Raw genomic sequence first — 14037 nt, forward strand, 5'->3', positions numbered from 1 at the left:
GTTGCAGTTCCCTCATTCAAAGGCCTTCCACCTCGGCCCACCCACCCCTATTTATAAGCATCCTGCCCTGATGCAAGTTTCCAGTATTTAATGAAAAAGTCCTTAGTAGTGAACACTCGCAGAACCAGAACATCCAAGCACTCTCAAGGAACTGGGAGGGATAAAGGGAGGGATGGGAGGGAGAAAGGGATTCAAGTATCAAATGAACGAATGAATGAATAAAATCTCCCAATTCTTTTTCAGAATATGATCTCCATTCAAAGGCAGTGCACTGCACTTTGGGCATTTTGACTGAAAACAGTTCCCTGCATGTACCTCCTATTCCCCACTCCCATTAATCAGTTTGTCTTTCTTTAATAAATAAATATTTCTCCCTCCTAGAGCCAGAATTTCTGGAAAACTGAAAGATCAAACAGAACATAACCCAAGAAATAAATCGAATGGGACAGAAACTGGCTTTAGTGGGTATCTATTGCTTTTTTCCTTTCAAACTTTTAAGCCTTTTTTCCTTTTAATTCGAAAAAGACCACAGATCATGTCATCTGCCTGTGTTTCAAAGGGGAAGTCTAAGTATTTTAAGGAGATGATATACATGAGAAATACCAAAAATGAAAATCATCACATTATTACTATATTAAATATTGCGTAATGATACATAGATATAATAGGGATACTGCTAAACCAAACTATTACAAAATTAAAGACTATAAGATGAAAATGGAAGTCTTAAATAATTGTGTACTTCTTTCAAGTAATACTAGACTCAACAAATTCCATTGTAACTAGAGAAACCAGTCAAGCTATTAAAGTTGAGATACTGGCATTTCACCTTCAATCTGTCTTTCAGAAGTATTCCCAAAGGACAGAGGCCATTACAGTAGTAAAATAATTACCCTGTATTAATGTCCTGCTGCTGCTGTTGCTAAGTCACTTCCTAGTATGTGCTATACTCTCCACTAGATGTTTACACACAGAGTGGCCTCCTAATACTCCTAAGCTTATGTTTGAAAAGAAATAAGCGGTACTTGCATAAAAGCGGGCATGGGATACATCTGAAGGCACCGCCACGTTGTAAGGCCCCACGGCTCTATATAAGCATCTGCTGTGTCGCACCAACACCCCTTGAGGCCATATTGTATTTTCTGACCAACTAAGGGAGAAAGAAATGCAATGTTAGCATATTGGCAATTACAGATAAGATAGTGTCTGGCAAAACCAGCTATGTTTCTATGGAAAGGGTTAAGTATTCAAGTCTTCATCTGCCTGAATTCTGAAAAGACAGTAACATGGTCAGACTGGAAGGAGTTAGAAAGGATTTATTATAACTTCACTGCTATATTTAGAGAAAAGTTAACTGTAAAGTTAACTCAGTGTCAAAGACTTAAGAGGCTCAGGAGAACAAGCAGAAACAAATGTGTAAGGCATCTATGAGCCAGAAAATCAAGTGGACTGTCACCTCAATCCCAAGTGAGCAGAGTCCACTGGTGGAAATGCTAGAGGGACAAACAAGAGGAGAGTGGATGGTAACAAGAAGAGTGGAGAGATTAACACATTATCGAACTAGCGTGACATTTACTGCAGAATTACATCCCACACGCTACAGAAAATCTACTCATTTATCACACATTCCAAGTGCTTCATATGAGAAGCAATACAGAGACACACAAGGTACCAACACACAGACTTTTTACTGCTTTCCTGGTTTATTTTTATAGAGGTTTCTCTAGGAAAAAGAAGTTACGGAAGAAGCTTCACTCTTTCCAGCACCAACATAATGGAGTTGGGGTGGGGATGGGGGATCTTCAGGTTAAACTTTTTGTAAAAAAATCTTAAGTTAATTCATCTCTTCCTGATTTTGGAAAGGTTAGTTTCCTAGGGTAAGAACTGGGACAGCATTTTAAATATGTTAAAGAAAAAAAAAAGTCTAGCACCCTGAAGCTTTCCCAGTTCAGAAAATGTTCCATCAGCCTTGCTCACACTTACCAGCATTAAAGTGAAGACACACCTCATGGCCATGTGCCATCAGGAGCCTGAAGATGTACAGTACTAGCACTGTGCATTGGATTTTCAATTTTTATTGAAATCTGTCCTTTGCCCACAGTCAGGTTTCTTTTCAGCCTGGCCCAATCTCTTTCAGTTCCTGGGCTTGAAGGCCTGTGCTAATCTGTATCAGACATCAAGGCAAATAATTGAAGGGAGCGCTCTGAGGGGAAGAGGGGAAGGGAATGTCACCTTTAATTAGGACACCTTTAATTTCCTAATTTAATTAGGAAAGAATTTCTAGGTGATGAAATTTGTGAAATGTTCAAATTATAAAAGGGAGGAAGATGAAGATGGTCCAGGTCTGAGAGAAAGGCATGATGAAGGTCTCAGAAGCAAGACAATAAAAAGATTCTAAAGTCAGTCATTTTGGATCATAGGGACCATGCAGAGAAATGACTGACAAGGGGACACAAAGAAAGGAATACTCAGAAAGAACTCAATTAGGGACAGTTTTCATTTGAATACAGGAAAAGCAGAGCAACATTCATTAGTGAGTTTAGGAAAAGAAATGCACAAAGATGCAGGCTAATACAACAACAAAACAAAGAAAAAACCAAAAATAAATAAACAAAAAATAAAAATGCTGGCTAGGAAAATTACTAGAGCAAATTTACATTTATTAGAGAGAAAAGATGAGAGAAGCAAAGTCCAGCTGCCTAAGACAATTAGCTAGCAGCTATTTGGCTGTGGCAATGAAAACAAGAAGATGAATCTCACAGTCTTCTAAAGAAAATTAAAAATATATCATGAGTCTTTGAATTTGGGCAAACGGTTAAGACTGAAAGAAAACTCCAAGATGATAGTTTGGGAAACAAATTACACACTCTAGAGTGACTGGGCAGTTGAAAGGTAGAAGGCATTTGAGGAGGGACTGGGGATGGTGGTGGAAATGAGTTAATGTTCCCTGCTTTCAGTTTAGAGTGATGACAAGCACCCATGTGGGCAAAAACTAAAAATTAAATGTTCAAAGCCAAGAACAAGAATGACATACAAAGCAAATAAACATGGTCAGCAGCATGTAAAAAGGTGTTAAATGGTTTTATCTTCTAACCCACTTACATGTGCTGTGGAGCATTGCTGTAGGAGCCGTGTTCAAGCTTCTGCCACTTGCCCAGGTGAGCAGCTGATTTATGCAGCAAATCACAGTACTTGGATGGCAGCAGCTGTGTGGTGAGCATGACAAAAGCATTGATCCACACCATAATGAGGTGCTCACATGACCAGCGCATGTCATAGTACTGGGTACTCTGGAAGAGATTAGCAGAGAGAGAAATGATCATGTGCCGGTGAGCAAGAAGGCAGGGACGGGTGTGTGTACATACACCCTGCAGACAATGCCACTCTGAGTCACACATGCATTTGCTGTCCTGCTGTCCGTGCAGAAAGTTCAAGAGCAGAGTCCTCCAAAATCCTGTAACCTGACTTTCTGGCTGCATGAGCTAGGGCTGGGAGGGAGAGGCAATGATACTTGAGGCCCTTCCTTTCTAGAAGAAGTGAGCGCTCTCTGTGGATGACCACTCCAGCTGCAGACGCGCTGCTCAATGGGTGAAGGAAGGGCACTGAAATGACCCAGAAGATCCTGGGCCCAAGTGACATCCAGACCATTTTTCTCTTCTACCAAAATAAAGTTTAAATAAAGGTTAGATTAAATTCAAGGAAACTCCTGATGACCATGTTAAGATCAACCATGGTAGGCTGTATTTTACTGAAACTTCAGTCCTCTTACGCTACCATATACTGATTCTAAGTACAAGTTTATTCTCTCCAGAAACTGGGGGTGGGGGAAATCTAAAAAAAAGAAAGAAAGAAAGAAAGAAAACAAGAGGGGACCACCACGGGTGCATCACAGATATGGAATTATCTATCCACCAACCAGGTATTGGTGCACTCCAGATGCAGCCGAACTCCACCATCCAGGCTGCCGAAGGGGAGACAGAGAAAAGGGGGATTAAGTAAGAAATACCCAGTTTATGTTATCCACACACAAATCTAGGAAGCACAGAAAAGCACATAAACACTTACCTTCACAAAACACAGGGGAAGAAACGCAACATAGTAGGCACTGAAGAGAGAGTTGAAGAGAACTTCCTTGATCCTGTGGTTGAAATCTGCTTTCAGACATTCCACTTCATTGCGAATGAGGTCAGGAGACAGTGGGCAGCTGTGGGTGGGGATGGGCGTGGCATTATTAAACTGTTCTTTTAGAGACTCCAGCAATAAGGAGAGGAAGTCCTTGGATTTTGCCAAGCCACCCACTGTTGAGGCACTTTCCTCTACTGCCTGGTGCTGAACCACATAGGGAAAGTCTGTGAGAAGGAGATGAGCTCTACTATCTTGGTGGAAACAGCAGAGAGGAACATAAACACCAAACCTGTAGAAAAATAGGAGTATGAAAATGAGATCACAGATACCACCTAATATCAGATCTCATAACTATGTTAGTAAAATAGTCACGATTTTTCAGAATGAACCTAATATAATGGGGACTTGGCTGATGGCAAATTCATTATCTGGGAAGCTCTTTAATTTCTTCCCACAAAGGCAATATATATTCACTGTAGGATAAGAAACTACAAAAAAATCATGACAATTACCTAGAAATCATCATTTTTATAATTTTTACAATTAGGTGCATAGGCTTTATATTTTTTCTGTTTAGCTTCACACAGTATAAACTGTTTTGTATAGTACTGTTTTAACTTTGGGTGTGTGATTTTGTAGCTTGTATGTATGGAGTATTTTCTCATGTCATTAAATGTTTTTGTTAACAATTCTAAAAGGTACTACAGAGTCCTCATATAGCTATACCATACTTTATCTATATCTCTCTTGTTAGAAACACACTATTTCTTATTTTCCACTATCGTAATTACCAATGGAGTAAATAATTTCCCACACACATCTTTGTGTACATCTGGTATTTTCTGAAGGGTTGCCTTTTACTTCCAGTTTTCTCTTTTTAGTGACGGGGCTCCCTTGCCTCCCCACAACACCACCCATATCACCACCCTAGTTCCCCTTGGTTATTTTTCTCCACTGAACTGGTAAGATCATGTATTTTACATGTTTATTAGGTTTTTTATTTGGTGTTTTTTTCCATTGGTCTAACCTCCCCTTACTACAATGTAAAAAGCTCCAGGAACCAGAGATTTTAGTCTGTTTATTAGTTCACTGCTATATATATCCTTGATACCTATAATAAAGGCTGAAACATGGTAGGCACTAAATAAATACCTGATAAGATTAATAAAAACAATTCAGAAGTATAACAGATACATTTTTACAGATAAAATTACTTGGCTAGAGGACTAAAAATCTGTGAGACTTTTCATAACTTCTTATAGTTACTCGAAACTTTGGTTCCTTAAAAACATTTTAAACACTTCCCTAAGTCTTAAGAAACTTCCACATTGTAACCTAGGTCTGTATTATAAAGTGGTCATTTCACTGATATAAATTTAGATATTAAAAATAGCAAATAAAAAGACATCTTATTTAATTATAAATTATTTTTTTAAATTAACAAATGTCACTTGTTCATAGTTCCCTATAGAGTGAGAGAGGATGAGTTTATTACCAATTAAGAGGATGGTGAGCAGCAGCTCTGGGATCCAAAGCGAATGTGCCCTGGAGCAGCAGAATGGGAGGGGAGTAAACGCAAAAGTATCAGGCAAAACTCACTCATGCGCAAAACTGCAAAAGCTAGAGAAGGCTGCAAGTTCAATACTGCTGAAACCGCACATGCAGGAGGCGGCGGTGAGAGCTGGGGTGTGTAGTAGATTGCAATGATGGCCCCATTTCTTTGCCCTTCCCAGTAGTTTCACCCACTGTCATGTAACTGCACAGCCCTCCTTCCACGTGTGCTGTGACCCTGCCTGATCTCCGTGCTGGGCTCAACAGTGTGCTCTGTTTTGGCCAATGGGATGTCAGCAGACACACTAGGATGAGAAACTTTAAATGGGCTTGTACATTCAGGCTTGTTCTTTTGCTACTCTGTCGGTTTCATGTGACCATGTCCAGAGAAGGTTGCCAGAGCATGAGAGACTCATGGAACAGGGCTTACTTGTCCTAGCTGTCTGAACAGACAGCCATCAATCTCAAACATGTGACTGAACCCAGCTAAGATAAGATTGGGAGAGCCTCTTAACTTCCAGCTGATCCAAACATATGCACAATAAATACATAGAGTGGTATGTATGCTACCACAGCTCTGTGGATGTTTGTTACAGCATCATATGTCAACAGATAACTGATACAGGGTAGCATCAAAGGCTTAGAGCATGGAGAGTTTTGGGAAGTACAAAAATGATTCATTAAAGAATTTTAAAGAGGGTTAGTAAATATATTTAGACATAAAATTTGTTTGAATTACATGCTTATTTCATTCTTTTACAAGGGTATGGACAGCCTCCAAAAATAAGCTTCTTTACATATCTAAAAAGAAATGAAAAAGTTTGCTAGTCATTCTGATGATGGTAATCCTCTTCAGTCTAGCCAAAATATTCATTGATATATCCATATATTAGCCTTTCAAGTTAGATATAGGTAATCTTCTAAATGATTCAATCAGATATTGCTGATAAACAGAATAACTAAATAATTTGTTTTCAACTCAAACAGGTGAAATGTTAATCTAGAAATACAGAAACAACTGATGTAAAATATACACCTTATAAGGAATCTGAATCATGAAAAATGAAGTTTATAACAAGAAAATTCATTCTGTATGAACCAAGTTGATGAGTGCTTTAAATAATTGTTTAAGCATTATAATTAGAACCTTACAGAGTACAACCAATATAAGACTGTTCTGCCACAAAGTCAGACTTGGCCACACAGTCTCTGAGTATGTCTTTATTGTATACAGCCACGACACATATAAATTCATGCTTATGTTATAGCATCCTAAATGGTATAAAGAAATGATTCTCAAATTTGAGCTAGCATCAGAATCATCTGGAGGACTTGTCTTAAAAGACAAATCGCTGGGCCATACTTTCTAGAGTTTCTGTTTCAGTTTGGGGTTGATTCTGAGAATTTCTATTTCTAACATATTTCTAGGAGGTAGTGATGCTCTTGTTCTGGGAGCCACATTTTGAGAACTACTGAATTTAGAGTAATGGTTAAGACAATGGCTCTGGAATCAAAAAGACCTGGGTCTTTCTCATTAATTGTCTAACTGTAGGAAAATTTTTCACCTGCTTAATCTGTCTTTACCTATGTCAAAAATTGCTAATTGTCCGCCAATAGGTACTGTTCTGTTCTTCCAAAGCAACAGAAATGTTAGTTGAGATACAGCTCCCCTGCTAAAGATTCAGTTTTCCAGACTCCCTTAAAATGTATTCTACTAGAGAAAGTGGAGCAAAAAGATAACAGAAGCTTGAGTCCTGACACCATGGAGCTACTACAACTATCCAACGTAACTTAAATACACACTGTACAGGAGAGAGGAATAAATTTCTAACTTTTTAAAGCCTCTAGTGTGTTAGATCTGTTATAGCAGATTAAATATACTCTGCCTGGGTGATTGTAATGATTTCATGAGGTGATGTTTATAAGCACCACCTAGCCCAACACTTAACACATAATAAGAGTTGAATAAATGATAGCTATCTGTTACATCTAATGAAGGGTTTAGCCAAATGAATACAAATTAAAAAACAATACAACATATTTAGTCTAATAAGGCAATATCTACAATAAAACACCACAATTCAACCATCAGAATGGCTAAAATTTTTCAAATGGAAAACATCTAATGCCGACAAAACTGTGTAGCTGTCAGACTCTTACAGTACTGGTGAAAGGATAAAATGATACCACTTCTTTGGGAAAAAGTCTGATAGACTCTTATTAAACTAAACATACTCCTACCTTGTGGCCTAGCAATGCCACTCCTACATATAACTCTCCCAAGAGAATGTAAAGGTAGCTTTACAAAAAGAGACTTGTATAAGAATGTGTATAATAGTTTCTTTTTTTAAAGAGAAGTCAAAAACTAGAAACAATCCTGATGTCAAACAAGAGGAAAATAAACTGTGATATATTTATGCAATGAACTATTACTGATAATATGTAAACCAGACAAAACTCAAAAACAACATGCTGAGTCAAAGATGGCTTGAAAGTGTACATATTGTACAATTCCATTTATATGACATTCTAGAACTGGCAACCTAATCTATGGTGGGGGAAAAAAATAATCAAAACAGTGGTTGGCTCTGGGATGCAAAGGGTGGAGTCTGACGGGAAAGGGACATGAAGGAATCTCTGGAGTAATGGTGACATTCCATACTGGGATGAGGTTTTGATTTACACAGGTATATGCATTTATCAAAACTCAGCAAATGTACACAAGATTTGTGAATTTCACTGTATATGAATTTTATATGGCAAATAAAGCTAATGAAAAGCTTCTCCATTGGTACTGCTCAGGAACAATCTTAGTTTGTATCTATTGCCCTAACTGTATTCCAGTTTAGAAAATAAATTATATGGTCACCCTACCCACTGATTTTTTCCAATTGCCTACACTTCAGATGTGCATTGAAGAATTTCATTTCCCTCCCTTTTATACCATCATCTGGCATGACCCAAATAATTTCTTAAGACTTACTAATAAAATTGTAAAACTGCAGTACTCACGGGTAGCCAAGGAAAAGGAGATTGAGGACTGAATGGCTTCGGAAGAGATTGACGAGGGTCCAACAAAGTACCCATCCACACAAAGTAAGTAGCACCAAGCGAGCTGATATCAGAACCACGTAGTGAATCATTGATGATGCACCCGCCTTAGTGGCCTATAAGTTTGGAAGCACCAAAAATAAAAGTTTATAAATGACCTTACTCAAAAGCAATGTGACTCCAGTAAGGACTTAGTAAATTTAGAGGAAGATAAAGTGGGGCGGGGGGAAGGAAAGGAGAAAAACTGCCCATCCTGCCTTATTTTCCTCTTTCTTGAAGATTCAGATCACTCCAGGCAGTTAGCTGTTTCCTTCTTATATTCCCATAGTGCCTCACACAGACCTCCACACAAGTTCTTATGAAACTAATTTATTTACATTGGGGCTTCTCAAAGTATGTTCCATTAACCACACTCATCAGAATCACTGGGGCTGCTCACTGCACATGCAAATTCCTACTTGCTTTCATCATCAGGTATAGGGAATAAACTCACAAGTTAAGGAACCTGTATTTTAACAACACATCAAGTGATTTTTATATACATAAAAATAGTGAGCCACTACTTTTCACTTTCATGCACTGGAGAAGGAAATGGCAACCCACTCCAGTGTTCTTGCCTGGAGAATCCCAGGGACGGGGGAGCCTGGTGGGCTGCCATCTATGGGGTCGCACAGAGTTGGACATGACTGAAGCGACTTAGCAGCAGGAGCAGCAGCACTTTGACTCCAGACTAGTCGGTAATGGCCTCAACAGCAGCAACAGTGTTTCTATTTTTCTCTGAATCTTCCCTCTAATATGCTTGCTGAATTAATGTTTAATACATTATGGAAACTTCAAAAATAATGAGATATTCTTTGACAAATCCCTATATAAATAGAAGGTTTTTGTTTTTTTTTTTTACTTTAGCAAACATGAAAATAATCCATGGTCCTTACTTCTAGATCTTCACATCACAGCTGTTCAAATACTCTTCTCCTGAATCTTTAAAACTGATTAAATATAGTAAGAAACCATAGTTGTCTAAACATGAGGCTCTGCAATGTCACTTTCTTACAAACTGAACCAGGAAGGAGAGAATGAGTGAAATGCAGGGGGAAATGACAGATTCTTATAAGCTCTGGAACAGCAATGTCAGAACTCAGAAAAACAATTCTCTGGAGTCAATAGTACATGGAAAAGGAGGAGTTTTCCAGGTACCTCCTATGTATCCATTTCTTAGTTCACCCAACATGCTATCAATACACAGCATAAATAATATACACACAATATATGCTGTTTGTGTAGTTACTTATAAAAGCACAGAAGCAGTTGATTAATACTACTGCCTGAGCCTCAAAACTGTGAAGTAGGCTCAAGCTGGTCTCAGTAATAGCATGGCAAATAGTTGCACATTATTCCCAATACATACTTCATGCCAGTATGTACCTCATGTGTCAAACTCAAGAGAAGGCATTTAAGCCACTGGAATTACTTCAGTGCCTCCACTCTCAAATGTTTAGGGTTAGTTAACAACACCAAAAAGGTTGTTTCTGCCTAGTTGTCAGCATAGCAGCAGAACCTGAATGTATTTATAGTTTCTGCCATATTCCAGAGCCCAAGCTCTTAACCACAAAGCTAGTGGAGGTGATGGAATTCCAGTGGAGCGATTTCAAGTCCTAAAAGATGATGCTGTTAAAGTGCTGCACTCAATACGTCAACATATTTGGAAAACTTAGCAGTGGCCACAGGACTAAAAAAGGTCAGTTTTTATTCCAATCCCAAAGAAGGGCAATGCCAAAGAATGCTCAAAGTACTGTACAATTGTGTTAGTTTCACATGCTAGCAAGGTAATGCTCAAAATCCTTCAAGCTAGGCTTCAACAGTACATGAACTGAGAACTTCCAGATGTACAAGCTGGTTTTAGAAAAGGCAGAGGAATCAGAGATCAAATTGCCAACATCCACTGGATCATAGAAAAAGCAAGGGAATTCCAGAAAAACATCTACTTTTGCTTCATTAATTACTCTAAAGACTTCAACCGTGTGGATCATAACAAACTGGAAAATTCTTTAGAGGTGGGAATACCAGACCATCTTACCTGTCTCCTGAGAAACCTGTATGCAGGTCAAGAAGCAACAGTTAGAACCAGACATGGAACAACAGACTGGTTCAAAATTGAGAAAGGAGCTTGTCAAGGCTGTATATTGCCACCCTGCTTATTTAACTTCTATGCAGAGTACATCATACAAAATTCGGGGCTGGATGAAGCACAAGCTGGAATCGAGATTGCCGGAAGAAAGATCAACAACCTCAGATATGCAAATAACACCACTCTAATGGCAGAAAGTGAAGGGAACTAAGGAACCTCCTGATGAGGGTGAAAGAGGAGAGTGAAGAGGCTGGCTTAAAACTTAACATTCAAAAAACCAAGATCATGGCATCTGGTCCCATTACTTCAGGGCAAATAGATGGGGAGAAAGAGGAAGCATTGACAGATTTAATTTGGGGGGGGCCTCTAAAATCACTGCAGAAGGTGAATTCACCCATGAAAATTTTTTTCCTTGGAAGGAAAGCTATGACCAATCTAGATAGCGTATTAAAAAGCAGAAATATCACTTTGCTAATAAAGGTCCACATAGTTAAAGCTATGGTTTTTCCAGTGGTCAATGCATGGATGTGAGAGTGGACCATAAAAAAGGCTGAGCACCAAAGAATTGATGCTTTTGAACTGTGGTGCTGGAGAAGACTCTTGAGAGTCCTGTGGACTGCAAGGAAAACAAACCAGCCAATCCTAAAGGAAATCAACCCTGAATATTCATTGGGAGGACTGATGCAGAAACTAAACCTTCAATACTTTGGCCAGCTTATGCAAAGAGCCTCCTCATTGGAAAAGACTCTGATGCTAGGAAAGACCGAGGGCAAGAGGAGAAGGGGGCAACAGAGGACGAGACGGTTGGGTGGCATCACTGACACAATGGCATGTGTTTGAGCAAGCTCCAGGGGATAGTGAAGGACAGGGAAGCCTGGAATGCTGCAATCCATGAGGTTGCAAAGAGCTGGACACTGTTTAGTGACTAAACAACAATAAACTCTCTACAGTCATGCAAAAGCTCTTAAAACTATTCTTAAGTAAAAGAAACAATAGAGTTTTTCGAGGTATAGACCTTGTAGTTCCAAAGTAGAAACCTCTGTTTATGAAGGGCTTACACACTAACTAGAAGGGTTTACGTACTCATCTGGCATACACAAGCACCATTTCTAAGTAACTGAAAAGATGAAACAAAATTAATCCTTGCCTCTTTTAACAGATGTAAACATAAAATCCCACTGAGTTCTCTAAAGAAAGAAGAGACTTTCTCAAACATCCAAAAGCAAGAACCTAATTTCATGACCTAAATAAAGACCTTGGGATTTAAAAATCATAGATAGCCTTTCTAACCAAGAAAAAGCTGCACTCTTACTATCAATGTTTTAAAGTTAACTTCAAATAGCTTTCAGATTATGACTTAACTATTTGCAATTATTCTGTGCTCACAAAAATAAGGTTCCTGAAAATCAGAGCCTGCAGACACAGACTTCCCATGTATGTTTTAGAAGAAAAGAGTTGACCCTAAGTAGCTGTGATTATAGCAATGATTTATTCAAAATCATTGAATAAAAACAAATTAAAACAGTTAAAAACAAATTAAAATTATTAGCCATTTTAGCTAAATTAACATTTTTTGTTTTTGTATTCATTTATAGAGTACAAAATGGCAACCCACTCCAGTGTTCTTGCCTGGAGAATCCCAGGGATGGTGGGCTGCCGTCTATGGGGTCACACAAAGTCGGACACAACTGAAGCGACTTAGCAGCAGCAGCAGCATAGGGCATAAGATAAAATTTAAAAAAACACATTTATCTTCTTCACTGGGGTTTACAAATATAAAATAATTATTTTAACAATGGCCATTTCATAAAAAGATCATATTAATGTTAACATGGTCTTTTTAATTAATTAGGTTAGTCCTATGCAAATGTGGATGCTATCTTTTAAAAATTCTAAGTTTTAATAAACTCAAATGTCTCTTGCTAGCAACTCCACAAAGGTATATAAATAATTCTAAGTGAATGTTACTTGAATCACTGTTTTAGATGCAACTTTCCCTAGTAACAATTACATAAAATCCATCGTACTTTTACTGTAACTATCAAAATTAGAAAGATTATACTGAAGGACTCAGAAGCTAGAATTAAGTTCCTACTGGACAAATAAAATTTCTAACAGCTGAATTAGTATATCACACTTGAACTTTGAATATATTATGAGAAAACCTTTTAAAAAAACTGGCACAGTTCACGTGAGAGTAAAGAAATTAGTTATAACAGCATTTAAATTATACTTTGACACTTCACATTTTCAACCTGAACACATCCTAGTGACTAGCTCTAGCTACAAGTGATAGAATACAGTGAATGAGCTGTTACCTCTGAGATGAGGGCCCATACAAGCCTCCTTGCAAGCATCACTGTGATGAATGCTGCCAGGTGGTAATCAATGAGATGAAAATTCTGTAAGAGAAACAAATAACTACATCAGAAAGAAATATGGATATCCAACGGTAACTACTACATGAAGAAGCTTGCCCCCTCAAAAGGTCGTCTTATACCACCTTACTACATTTACAGACCGCAGCAATTTGGGAGACCTTAAAGAGACTACCTACCTTCTCCTTCTTTCATGACAAATTGCTTTAACTTTTAAAACACTATTTTAAACTATCTGGAATGTAATCTTCTCTGTTCTTGAAAGTTTACTGTATTAAAGGGAAAAGACTGCAGTTTTGGGTTAATAAGTACCAACCTGCAGAATTATGACAAGAATAATTTATCTAAAATGTTATACTTATAATGAGTGTCAAATTTAAATTTCCAGTCTCTAAGAGCTACTGTAGTTGGTCTCTCTTTAAGAAAACTTAAATTAATCTAACTGGGCATCTATTAACCTAAACTCCCTAACTCACTGATACATCAACACATTCAGTCTTTTCCCTTAACTTGATTTAGAAACATGTCTTATGTTGATCTCTTCTTCCTACACAATGACAACATTACCTACATGATGTGTATGGTTCCTTCTAGTTCTAAGTCTGTATATTTAACTGTAATAATAAAATAAAAAGGCATTAGTGGCAAAAAAATTGGATATATTTTAATTTTGATGATCAAAAGGTCTCTACGTTTCTACAATTCTCCTTCCAGAATTTCTCAACTCATTCAATAAGTAAGAGCTGGGCACCCAGTTTGCTTAAGAAGGGAGGGCAATAACAATAAAGAAGATAACAAGCAAAA

The 14037-nt window shown here is 38.0% G+C and overlaps 1 protein-coding gene across 2 annotated transcripts in view; it reads right to left on the bottom strand.

The window, feature by feature from the left end:
• Window positions 1-14037, bottom strand: part of TMEM39A (transmembrane protein 39A) — a 29292-nt gene that overhangs the window by 1861 nt on the left and 13394 nt on the right. For both annotated transcript variants that reach the window (XM_052639858.1, XM_052639869.1), the window contains 5 exons: window positions 13174-13257; window positions 8689-8843; window positions 4066-4414; window positions 3103-3290; window positions 1030-1150 (listed from right to left, as the gene is read on the bottom strand). In XM_052639858.1, the coding sequence (XP_052495818.1) occupies window positions 1030-1150; window positions 3103-3290; window positions 4066-4414; window positions 8689-8843; window positions 13174-13257 (897 nt within the window). The remainder of the gene's footprint in view (window positions 1-1029; window positions 1151-3102; window positions 3291-4065; window positions 4415-8688; window positions 8844-13173; window positions 13258-14037) is intronic.

Source organism: Budorcas taxicolor, chromosome 1 (genome assembly GCF_023091745.1).
Source record: "Budorcas taxicolor isolate Tak-1 chromosome 1, Takin1.1, whole genome shotgun sequence".
Lineage (NCBI taxonomy): Eukaryota > Metazoa > Chordata > Mammalia > Artiodactyla > Bovidae > Budorcas > Budorcas taxicolor.